Raw genomic sequence first — 13,233 nt, forward strand, 5'->3', positions numbered from 1 at the left:
CCCAAACACTCGCACTGATAAAGTGTACAGAAAAAAAGTAAGCTCAATGGGTGCAGCTTTCCTGAAAATCCTTAGTAGTTTAAGGAAAAGCATCATTCAGCTGCACCAGCTTCCCAAGCTTGATATGATCACACAGGCTTGCACAATGCTTTTGCTGGCACCACAGTGGCTGCATAGCCTTGTGCATACAGTACAATAATGACAACACTGCCGCCCTATGTCCCATGATGGCTGTGAGGAGGCATCGCCACTGTGCTGTCTATATATAGCCAGCTCTTTATATGCATAGTTTTATTTACACCTCCCAGTGTCATCTTCAGCTGCTACTAACCAAAGCTTTGAAACTGTACTACTAGACACACCTGGACCTTAACAGTAAACGGCCAAGGGTGACACTGATGTGTTTAAAATTTAAGAGGAACATTAACAAAGCTCCTTCAGGTGAAAGCACAAAATGTGCTCAATTCCTACCTTTTTCAATGAACGCAGTGTCCATTTACCGAAACAAAAACAGCCATAGGTGGGCCCTTAATACGTTGAACCATTCAAAGAAATATAACCCACCCAAAGTCACGCATGCATCAGGCTGAAATGCTACAGATCAGACAAACCATAGGGAGGCCACCTACGGCTGTCCGTCCTGTCTGAAACACTTCAACCTGATTCAAAAGAAACAACCATGTACACAATGTAGTTTACATACATATGATTAGTTAAAATTCCCAGAAGCAATCTCCAATCACAAATTAAAGCAGTCAAAACGCATGGTTCCTTAGGACAAAATTTCAAATTTAATTCCAAGTAGAAAAATCCCTATTGCTGCCGCTCCTGAATAATAAGAAAACAACTTCTGGCATAGAAATGTATTTAGAATGTCAGCAAGACCTAGTCACTTTCTTTCTGGAAGGGGGGGGGGGGGGGGGGGGGGGGGGATATAATGACTGCATGAAATTCAGCAAGTGGCAACACATATGCAAGTGATTCCAGTATAGTATATTCATTTGGCCCTCAAGTACAGTAGATTACTGTTAAAAGAGCTTGGAAGACCTTTTGCCAATTATTAGAATTATACTGATGAACTCAAGCCAAATATAGCTTCTCTATGCACAACAGAGGGCCTAGCACTCTTGCTGTAAAGATTCCTTGCTAATTTCGCACTGTGCCTGCTTCAAATCCCCATAATTTTCCTAAAACATCATCCCGGCTTCTTACACATTACAGCACACAGGTTGATTTTACTGGTCAGATTCCCCCAGAATCATGAATGGCAGGTGCAATGGGAACAGACCATAAAAGGAAGTTGACCAACCAAATGTGGCAACACCTGCCTAAATCAGTAGTTGCAACTGGCTTACATGCATGAGAAGAAAAAGAAAACACAAAGCACAGCATGTCTCATATCGCTAGACAAATGACAACAAGCACTTCACAATGTTGTGGTAGAAACATAAGCTTGCAGAGTAGAAGAAATGACAAGGCGGGCTGGAAAATCTCACAGGCCTCAAGGGAAGCTTGCAATTGCCGGTAGCTCTATTACCACCAATTGAAAACTGAAAATTGGTTCTGAGGAAAGGAAATGGCACAGTAATTGTCGCACATATCTCAATGGACACCCAAACTACGCCATAACAAAGGGAGTGAAGGAAAGAAGGAAGAAAGAGGTGCCGTAGTGGAGGGCTCTGGAATAATTTCGACCACCTGGGGATCTTTAACGTACATTGACATCGCACAGCGCATAGCGCATAGACGCCTTTAGTGTTTTGCCTCCATCGAAACGCGGCCGCCGTGGTCGGGTTCGAACCCAGGTACTCTGGCTCATCATTTTTAAAATAGTGATTCAGCCAGACAATCCACAAGCAACGGCTCCTAGTACCTAATGACCACATTTGTCAGCTTTTGCAAAAGGTTTTTCAATAGGTTTTTCAGTACCCTATAATGCAAATTGCAGGATGTCACACAATTCAAGGTGGGCAGGCATGTGATGAGAAATGTTTTGCTATGCTGGAAATACACATAGCACTCCACATACAGCATGACCTGTGAACAGTGTTACCTGTGTGCAGAGTTGAACAAACTGTGCACTAAAGCATTTTTTAAGCGACAGTTCTTACCTGCAGCAGCAGGGGCTTCATACAATGCCTATAAAATTAAGGGGTACAGGCACAAAATTATAAAGTTCATCGACGAAGGATACAATATGTTTCCTTCAGTGACTAAGGGCACCACCCAGCAAGTTCCAATCACAGGCACTGAGTAAAACACTGCATAATTTGATTCTGAGTACTGGCTTCACGATTTCCATCCATAAGGAAATCAATATTGACAAACATGTAAGTCAAACAGAACAAAGATTGTGATGTTGCTTATGTGTCAAAAAATGATCAAATGGAACCTGAAAGGCTGCTTGCCAGTATGCGGTGAAAGTGCAGACAGACAAACTTGTCCGTGTCAGATTCCCCAGTTCACATGATCACCAATGCTCCAATGGGTTGAATGCAATGTCACGCAGGAGGTGCACACTGGCACTGACCAAAATAAGTGGTAAAAGGAATGGCTCGCATTTAATCAGTTGCACTGAGCTCCTCCTTTCAGATTTCTATTTCATGATTACTGCGCAGGTAGGGATTTTTCAAGGCAAATACACCGACACACAAAACCACTGCATCTACACCACATTACCGACTTGAGATTGAAGACGTTCAGAAATCACCTGACAAAAAGATATCCAACTAACACTGACACACAAACGGCCTTGAAATGAGAAAGCAGCCAACCAGGATGGCCTAGGTATCACCGGTCAGCAAAAAAAGTGATCTCCCTAAATATAACAAGTCAATCAATCAAAAAGAAGTTAGGCACTTTGCATCTTTGAAAAATCAAAATAAGCTGCCACACATATCACATGCTTACTAACAGGTGCCTGCATATCAAAGACAGGAATATTGTGCATCTTCACTTGCTTTCCTTGGCTAAATGCGCATGCGATTATATAAACATGTCATGAGACGAGCAAGCTCACAAACCATCCCACAGTCCATCATTACACAAGCTCTTACTCAATGCATCAAATTTTGACTTTCCGAGACAACTAGTTCTGATAAGCAAGTGTAGCAGTTCTTCAAAAATGTGATGCCCAATCTGTGACAGAATCTACCCGCCTCAGCATTTGGTACCACCTGAAAAGAATACCCTTCAGCATCTAAGCATCAGGCAGTCAAGAAGTACCAGAACATGCAATCGCAACTTCAAGTAGAGCAAACGAGCGCTTGTCATCTTGCATTTCATTAAGACATTTTGGCGGGCTAGTTGGTTATGAAGCATCACAAAGTGCTGTGTTTGTCTCGCTCTTCATCCTATGTACGTCTCAGATTGGGCCGTTCACCTCATGATGCTTGCATTTCAGCCACGGTGCTCTTTGTTTAATAAGTAATACAAAGGCCTTTCTTTTGTAATAGTACTCCAGGGTTTCCATTTTGAGGTATATCTTAGAATATTTTTTTGCAGTGGAATGTTTGTTCGATAACTGTAAGCTAACAAAAACTTGTTCCAATTAAGGGTGTTCCAAAATAATTGAATGTTAAACTCACCAGTGTCACATCTTTAGTACTGCTCATAACAGCCGAGAATTACAATCAGATAAGTTATCTCCACACATTTGCGGCTTATTGTATCATCAGCAACCAGCCCAGCACACAGCAATTGTGGGCCTTGCACCACAAGCATATACAAAACGCTCGGAAAGAAACAAGACAGCCGTTCCAAAAAAGAAAAATGCAAGTGAGAAACTAGCATGCTACGCTATTTTTACATCACTTCTCCAAACATACAAAAAAATCTACAGTCAGAGCACCACGTTCATCAGGATATGATAAAATGTAAAAACTCTATTAAGCACAAACTTACAGAATATGCACAAGTGCACTGCATAAAATGATGGTTCACCAGAAACTGCCTAGCAATGTTTCAAACTCACCTTATGCAACTTTATGCACACACACATTCTATGCTGAAGACCTTTCATAAATAATCAGCAACTGGCTGCACCACTGCAGTATTCATGCTACTAAAACAGTGCTAAATGAGAAACACTGATGCCTCTGCCATTCTAATGAGAGCTGGTTCCTTGCATAACCACAATCAACGCAAATACAGTCACAGAGAAGCGAATTTTTTTAATCAATGCAATCAATGAATGAAAGAAAACCAAGCACGACAAATTTTAGGTGCTTTACCAGGAATGAATTCTTTTCTTTTAGATTACACAACAGATTCGCTTACTGCCTCACCATCCTCTCAAACTGCTCTTTTCAACTGAGCTATTATAATCTTTAAGCAAAGCAGCGTTAATCTTTCAAAATGTCATGCTTGCGTCTGGTTAGCCTACAGATGACAAACCATGGCAATCGCTATATGACCACATAGTTTACTGCTGCAGAAAATGACTGGAAAAACCTCACCATGCTTATGATTTACCATCTGTTACAAAAGTTTGGAGGCACCCTTGGTCAAAGAGGCAGTTCACACCTTTCGTAGTGAATTCACATGATAATTGGATGGTGGAAGCTTAAATATAGGCAACAGAATTTCTCACCGGCATGTTTAATCGTAAATTCATTCAGAGATAATTACTGCCGCATTACCCCACGACCTCGTGCCCACTGGCATGGGAACATTTTTGACAAATGATATACTTCTAGCGATGCTGGAACTTGTATATCACGTCACTAGACCACCAACATTTAGATGCACATGCTTACAGTCACATACAGCTCAACAATGCAGTGGCAAATACCCCTCAAAGGAGGTTCTACAGCCAATGGCACCAGCAATTGTCTTGACATAGCGGTTAATTCACGGAGGCACCTGCCTGTCACCTGCGATGTCACGCTAGGGGATTAGCCGCGAGGTCATGAGAACCAGTCGAAAACATTGGCTGAAAGGCCTCCTTTGTGAGGGCGTTTGCCATTGCATTCGAGTTGTGTCTGAATTTGTATTTCATAGCTAACAGTGCCATCACATACACACAATAAAGGCCTGGGCATTAGGCACCAGAACGATGCGGTGCAAAAGATGCAAGCACAAGTCACAGCAAAATGAAAAGGCAATAATGCTTACAAAGGACAACCAAAAGTATCCAACAAAAAGGGTCAGTCACAATTAGTTGCCAGAGTTAGACATGCTATTATACGACTTCAGCTCATGGTGCTTTTTCCCTGCATAACTCTGGCCTCGTCGATGGTGCAACTAGGAATGAACACTACAGCATGCAGTTACACCATGAGGCTTCACAGTACATGCACCAAATGAACAAATGAAATACAAACAGCAGAGTATGTGGCCAATGATTTGGTCACACCCCTGCCCACAATGATGAATTGCAGGCTTGCCCGGCCGAAATAATGGCAGCAAAATATTGACTCCACTCTGATGTTAAGCTGTAGCTTGTTTTGCTGCCTGTCTGCCGAAGCACTACAAGCATTGTATTCACAATCGCAGAGAAAAGAGCAATGTTAGTGAATACTTTTCGTATTCCACATTGATGCCCAATGCAAAAGTAAAGCTGTGTAGGTCAAGAAGCTGAGCGCTAGTTCAGACTGCCCAGGCAAGAAGACACAGCCACCACTGGCATAATTGCGTGGCTCAAGTGGTAGTAGTGTATTTGATGTATGGGGCAATTTCTGTGTAAGCTCATTGGTAATGGTGTTCTGCCAAGCAAGAGTTCACAAGTGCAATCCCAACTGGCCATATTTCGGTGGAGTGCAAAAATGCCCATGTAGCAGATTTATATGCACTTAAGATGTCCAGAGTTAATGTGGAGCTCTTCACTATTCTACATCTCGCAGCCCAGGTGCAGCCTTCCCACTAAAAAACATCCAAATGCGTTATTGCCCCTGTGGTAAAATTTTTAGCTGGTCATGGCTCCAATGATGACTCATAGGTCCACATACAATGCCGTCATCTGTGTGCTGCACTCTGATTTAAACTTTTGTAACAAGAGTACACGAATTGTGAAAGCTCCTGTAGCTTAGTAAATCTGCCACCTCAAAACAGACCCACTAGGCATTACAGAATAAATGGAGGTACAAAAAGGGGTGAACTGCATGCTTCCTAAGAAGTTCACAGATTGTGACAAAAACAATGGCAAATCTGTATCAAAGCACATACTGTGCTAAGACACTGCACCAGTGTTTATGTCAACAATTACAAACATGCTCCTTTCTAAATGTAAAGTGTGGTTTGCAATGTGGCCCCCAACAGATCTATAATTGGTTAAGACAGGTTGCTTGTGTTGCTGGAATGCAGGCCCCCAAAACGAGGACTCACCTTGCTGTATGGAGGCTTCCCATGGTGCGTCACCATGGTGCACTGGTCACAGTCCAGTGTGATGGTAGTGTTGTGAAATGACTCTTTGGGGTGCTTCAGGTTGAAGTACAGGTCCGTTACGCCGCCTTCAAATATGCTTCGGAAGTAGCGTGGAATTAGGGTCCGCCCAATAGCTGCAGTAGATGACAAAACTCAATAAGATATGAAACATCAAGAACAACGTAACATTGATTCCATGATGGAACACGAAATGGACTTGCACAATTTTAATGAATACACACTACACAGTCAAAGTGGCCACACTAAACCATAACCAGCAACATCCACACTCATGCTGCTCCATACAGAGGAGCTTGTTAGCTGCAGGTAGTTCTAGCCTTGCAACATAATTTCAGCTCCCTAACTCAAGTAGGACATGGATGTTGGACTAGTCCGTTCACAGGATCAGCATCTACAAATTGCTACAAACTGCTGACACGATGCTCCACCGCATTTGAGCACTGAATTGAGGACAGGGTTTTCTTTATGATACAACAAGGCTAACACTGGCCACACTTCACTGTGCATAAATCTCAACTAAAGCTGCACAGGTGCCACTTACTGAAACAAGACCACGAAGTGGTTTTTGGCTCCTCTGGCCTCCACGCACTTTACATAAGTCTTCACCATTCCTCGTCAAAAACTGTGTCTAATGCCTATATGGCTCCCGGGTAAACCACTTTTGACTGCATCATGCCTGCTATCTTTCGCAACTGTGAGTCCCAGTGCATAAACTGAAAACTTCACACTGGACACTGATGCCATCACATGAGAGCAGCAAAGGCTATGCACAGTACACATGCAATCAACTATTGCTGCCACCTGTTGTACAAATCATGCTATAAACCTGTTGCTCATCCAAGGATAAGCTCTGATGATATTCCATGAAAAAGTTCTGTAGAGATTCAAAGGCAAATATAGAAGCAAATGCAGTATATCGTGGCAGAACACTATCATTGAAATGCAGTATTTTCTTGAACAGGCATGCAGTCACATGCCTGCTATCTTTCGCAACTGTGAGTCCCAGTGCATAAACTGAAAACTTCACACTGGACACTGATGCCATCACATGAGAGCAGCAAAGGCTATGCACAGTACACATGCAATCAACTATTGCTGCCACCTGTTGTACAAATCATGCTATAAACCTGTTGCTCATCCAAGGATAAGCTCTGATGATATTCCATGAAAAAGTTCTGTAGAGATTCAAAGGCAAATATAGAAGCAAATGCAGTATATCGTGGCAGAACACTATCATTGAAATGCAGTATTTTCTTGAACAGGCATGCAGTCAAACGAACCAAGGTCCAAAGCTGTATTAAGCAGGGAAATCTAACTACCTGTGGTGTTAACACAACCTAAGCTAAGGCTGTCTAAGGGCAGCTTTTTTTTTTTTTTAAAAAAGAAAGCTCCCCTCCATCTGCAAATGTGCCAGGCGGTGAAATATACTGATTTTAATTTCAAAAAGCTACTGCACCAGAATGCATGTATAAGAAGTACGAGCCCATAAACCTAATGGGCGTGGAAGGTTTCATTACCCAATTCTAATGCTTGTTGAAATCAATTGCTGCATACTTTGGCTATCCACATGTAACTGGAGAAATCAGAGATGTGCACTTCACAATCTTCCTCCCTTGGAAAAATGGGTAAGCTTTGTCAAAAACCTTCAACAAGGCTTTTATGAAGGAGAAGACTGAACATACTATATTCACAACGCAGAAAAAGACACCCAGTGTTGCTCACATACACTCAAAGCACCTGGCAAGGCCATACCAGCACTGACATTTAACTGACCCAGTGTTGCCCATTTACTTGTTCAGAACACTGGACTCAAGTTGGCATTTGTCAGTGCACGTTAAAGATCCCCAGGTGGTCTAAATTATTCCAGTTACTCCACTACGGCACCTCTTTCTCTCTCACTCCCACCTTTCTCCCTTCCCTTACGGCGCGGTTCAGGTGTCCACTGTGAGACAGATACTGTGCCATTTCCATTCCTCAAAAACCAATTTTATTTAAATCACCTCGGCTCTCATTCAGATGTAGGTATTCCATTCAAAGCCTTTGATTTGCACTGCAGCACCACTATTAATAAGCAAGCAGAATCGGCGTGTTTGCAAATGGCAAGTTTAGTTTTAGAAGACTACCTTGCAGACACGCTGCCGGTTTTTCTTATTTTTCAAACAACTTTCTGTGCCACCAATTGTACTCATTTGTGTTTCCGATGTTAACCACACAAGACATGAGATCAGATTCCCGCGGCCCGCGGGCAGCTGTGCCATTTGGCGATTACAGTTAGCAGTAGTACAAATCGATATTAGCTGTGGACATGTTCTCACTCACTGTAACGCTTTGGCCCATCCTCCAGGAAGAATGTGAGCGTCAAGGTGGCGTCGTCTTCGAAGAACTCCGTTGCAAACGCATCCCACCACAAGTTGTCGCTTTCCTGTAGCAGAACAAGCGGAACGTAGAAAGCAGAACTGAATGTAGTAGCTTCATGTCCGAAGCCCTAGCTACTTAGGCGGTTTAGCCAGTAAAATGATTAAATTAAGGTTCCCAAAAAATGTCTTTCCTAAAGCAGCGCGGATTACGAAATTGTGGAAAACCAGAAAAGTACACAGCTAGCTCGCCAACGCTGCACGCAGGATCCGTTTCGACACCGTAGTTTCCACACTCAGAAATAAGCCTACGATCTGCAGCGTTAACACATCATATACGACCGAAACCAGCGTACGCACGAACATATGAAAGGCGGAAACAAAAGCCGCCATTCTGCCCTACTACAATGTTGAAAGAAACAGTGCACTTACTTCCGTCCTTTGTTGCAACCGCTTGTTCATCTCGTATATTCTGTAGTCCGGCTGGCCGAAGTACGGCGTGTGTCTTCTGAAATAGGACGAAAACGGCGATGAATAAAATGGGTCTGCCGGCGGACCGCCGGGCATGCTTTGTCCGAACATCGACTTCATTGGAGGGGTTGGCTGGTGAACAAGAAGGTTCAAAACGCAGCACACTACACTAATGGAACCATGTAACGTTCAGGAGTTCATGATTGTGCATCAGTTTCTAGGTCTTCTCTTGCGGAGCACAGGTATACGCAGTTTTCTAGACGCAGCACGATCACCTGCGACGGACGGCATCTCAGTCAGTACGCGATGACGCGTCGGGGGAAAAAAATACACGTGGCGAAGACGAACTCAGTAGCTGTAGAGAGGAACGCGGAAAATCTACTAGCGCTGCCGCTATAAGGTACGATGCCGTGCCGCTCAGTCAACACGGGTATTCCAGCTGGCACGCACGTAGACCGAGAACGAGCAGACACGAAACATGCCGCATCCGTGTAGTCCGCTCGCCGGTTAGGCTTAGAGTCAACATCGTTTCATAAACACTGCGTTGCTGCGACGTCGAACACTCCCGTGTGCCACCACTTTTCTATAGGCTTGCTGCGTCAACAGTGTGCACAATTCAAAACGCCTTCTTCACGACCGCAGCAGGCCGCGGGCGCCCCGCAGCATCGAGGCAGCAGGCATACGCGGCGCGGAGCGCCGCCACCAACTCTACAAATGGCTCGACCCGAGAGCGTTGTCCAAGCGACGCGATGCTCGCCGGTTTGTGGAGCGTGCATTGTACTGGTACGGCGTGACCTTGCTCGGGTCCAGGGTCGTACCATTTTGGCCGGCGGGGGTGGCTCTCCGAAAGGGGAGCAGCGCGTGCGCGCGCGAGCGCTCCCGACGCGCCGCAGCTCGCGCCTGCTGCGGCGGCCGGCGAGCGCGGCAAGCGCGGTTCGACCGACCGCGAGCGCGCGCGCGCGCCGCGTATCCGCCTCGTCGCTTCATCACTGTCAGCGCGGCACACTGCGTTGACGCGGAGAGATGCAGTGAACTGTCTACTGCCGAAAAAAAGGCGAGGTTAAGCGTACCTTGACTAGGGCCAAAACGCGCGGGAAGCTGCTGGATACATACGATCGAAGCGGCTTGGCAACATTTTCGTGGTGCTAGGAGGCACACTCCGAATCCCTGAGCTATCAACGAGCAAAAAGTTGGTTTCTGCAGGCAGCGCGAGCAGCCAAGAGTCTCGTATATTGATAAGCTTTCATGAGTATTTTTTTTTTCCTTCGGAGGCAAACGCGCCTCAGAATGTGATACTGCTAGAATTGCCACAGCATGACTCAGTGCACAACTGCCTTGGAGAAGCCCAACGACCAATATTTTCCGACACCGCTTTATTCCTCGTTCCTCTAAGTCGAAGGAAAGCTGCGTACTTACCTGCTATAGGCTATTATAAATGATTGGCTATTATTTTGCAGTATTCACGATTTTATTCCTAAGAAAGTCCATACATCAAAAGCTACTATTCTGTCGGGCTCGGTTTGATCCAAAGCATCAAAGAGAATTGAGAAGAGCAATATTACTTTTTTTCTAGCTAATTAAGCAGCACAGTGCCAGTTTATATTCTCATTGAGGTATAGCACAGTGACAATATAAACTGTCATTGAATGAATAGCAAACACTAATGAATGCGCACCTAGATGCCTTCGTTGACACGTCTCCTACTAAAGTAAGATGCTTCCAGTGCGAAAATAATCTCTGTGTAGACAGCTTCTTCGTTCTCTTTAATTCCGCTTATTAAAACTTTTTTTTGGTTACATATCAGATGAATGTTCCAAAATTTGAACAGTTATCTTAAAATCCACTTGTAAAACAATGCATTTTCTTTATTTCAGCTCTAGAATTTAAAACTAATTGTTATATGTACTGTCCGCACAAGGGCCGATGCAAGGTGCCAGTTGAACAGTTAAGCGCATTTGGGCTTACAGTACGAATACGCAGCAAACAAACACTGCCTGACACGTGGTTACCATTGATACTGTACTACACAGCTCCTAGCAAAAACGGTTTCTATAGCGCCGCCACATTTCAATTAAACACAAAACAGGACTGAATGATGTCACCTATAATACTGCACGCAGCAGCAACACGCACAGTAAAAGAAAACGAAACGCTTAGCTGTCTGCAATCCATAAGCAGCCTGAATGAGTAACAACGTCTGCTAAAAGCGAAGTGACGGCCAATGGATTGTCCCATTTGGTCCAAAAAGGGGTATCATTATATCACGCGGTCGGAAGTGCACTTTCATTGAAGAAAAAAGTACCGGAGCGCATGTGTTCTTGCTAGCACTGTACGGAACTGTTCAGAGCGGCTACGACGTGTTGATATTTTTTGTGCATGCCGCTGGGTGTCGAAGTTAGTTACTTTTGTTCTTCAAGTGAAGAAATTTTCAGCCGGCTAATTTTCGCTGCTGTGAAAGTTGCGGGAGGCTCAGTTCTTCCACCAGATAAGCCACTGAGTTTGTTCATTTGTCCTTTGATCATGATGACAATAATAAGGAGGAGGCCTGTAACCACAGATGGTCACGAGGAAGAAAGCGCAATCGACAACAGCGCATAAATGTGGACTGCGGCGGTAACGAACGTTTTCATTTAAGTGTTTCGGTTTGCATGATAGAGTTTTCCTTTCCTCGCTGTTTTCCCGTATGGCCTCTCGCAGTACACTGGTGCTCGCATATTATGCGGGCGTCTACGGTACTGCACGGTTAAACATGCTAATAAATAAAAATACGTTGCGCCTGCCGAATGTCGCGCTGAATGATCTCGATGAGTGTCTCAGGCAAAAATTTGTTTTACAGTGTTGAGCTTCGGAGAGAGGGGGACACGTCGAGACTTTTGCGATGAGGCAGAAACTGCCCTTTTATATGAAGGCGACACGTACCAGGAGGTGGAAGGGGCAATCGGCCCAATTAAGCCCCTCTCTTTTTTTTTTTTTTTCGTCTGCGCTTCTGAACATCTTCCTACCATTCCTTACAACGCATCGAGAAAGCAGGCGCGTAGGCTTAGACCGACACCTCTGTGCCTCTCGCCGGTAAATACACTCTACATACAAACGCCACTTTCGACATGTAACGTAACCAAGTAACTGGCACGCAACTTTCCTTTTTGCTTTGTGGCAAGCTAGTATGCTTCATGAGCTGATAAAACAGGCTGGGGCATGACCACATAGCTCCCGTCCCAAAAGCTTGAACATGAGTTTGGGAGAGGCGGAAACACCTTATTCTGGTCTTATACTAAACGCCCAGGACGTCCATAACAGATGGGACAGCTTGTTGCCAGTCTGCGACGGCAAAAAAAAAGAAAGAAGCTAATCGCTAACTACCTTGACTTAACCCCAGCGGTGCAAGCCGCCTCCCGGGAACAGACCCTACAACGCAGCCCTCGTCACTGAGGCCCACAACCTGCTAAACGCCTGACCGATGCGTGTGTTACGTTGCCCGAAGGCTAGTCAGACACAAGGACGACCAGAGCACAGATCACAGTTGTTGTTGTTGTTGTCCTCTAGAAAATGGCGCATACCCACTGCGGGGGATTGGCCAAGACACAGGCGGCAACTGACAGGTGTACAAAATGTTAAACAAGAAAATAATTGTGGGGAAAAATAAAATAATCATGATAATAATAGCAATTAGGAAATAAATGAAAGGATCTCAAATGTGTAATTGAAATAGGTTAAACAAATGCTGTGAGATCGGTGACTGAAATAGAGAACGGGGCTAAATATTCCACGATTCAGAAAGCTTTCAGGGAGCACCGGACACAGCGCGCGCACCACCCAGGCGCTTCCTCTACGTCGCCTTCCCAGGGATTATCCGTTGCACGACCCCCCGGCCGTGGTGTCAAGCCACCATCCCAGCTCACAAACGATCAATTGTCCAGAAAGCATTTATAAAACATTGATTATACAGTTAGGCCCCACCGTTTTCAGCATTCCTTTTTTTTTCTCTTACCCGAGAAGAGGAAGGGGCGTGTGCGTGCGTGTGTGA

At 44.6% G+C, this 13,233-nt stretch overlaps 1 protein-coding gene across 4 annotated transcripts in view; it reads right to left on the reverse strand.

Moving 5' to 3' along the window:
- LOC149350591 (LIM domain-binding protein 2-like) overlaps positions 1-13,233 on the reverse strand; it is a 252,569-nt gene that overhangs the window by 26,256 nt on the left and 213,080 nt on the right. For all 4 annotated transcript variants that reach the window (XM_089579635.1, XM_089579636.1, XM_089579633.1 and 1 more), the window contains 3 exons: positions 9,171-9,246; positions 8,704-8,806; positions 6,325-6,497 (listed from right to left, as the gene is read on the reverse strand). In XM_089579635.1, coding sequence (XP_089435761.1) covers positions 6,325-6,497; positions 8,704-8,806; positions 9,171-9,246 — 352 coding nt within the window. The remainder of the gene's footprint in view (positions 1-6,324; positions 6,498-8,703; positions 8,807-9,170; positions 9,247-13,233) is intronic.

This window comes from Amblyomma mixtum, chromosome 3 (assembly GCF_055824585.1).
Source record: "Amblyomma mixtum isolate Tamu chromosome 3, ASM5582458v1, whole genome shotgun sequence".
Classification (NCBI taxonomy): Eukaryota; Metazoa; Arthropoda; class Arachnida; order Ixodida; family Ixodidae; genus Amblyomma; species Amblyomma mixtum.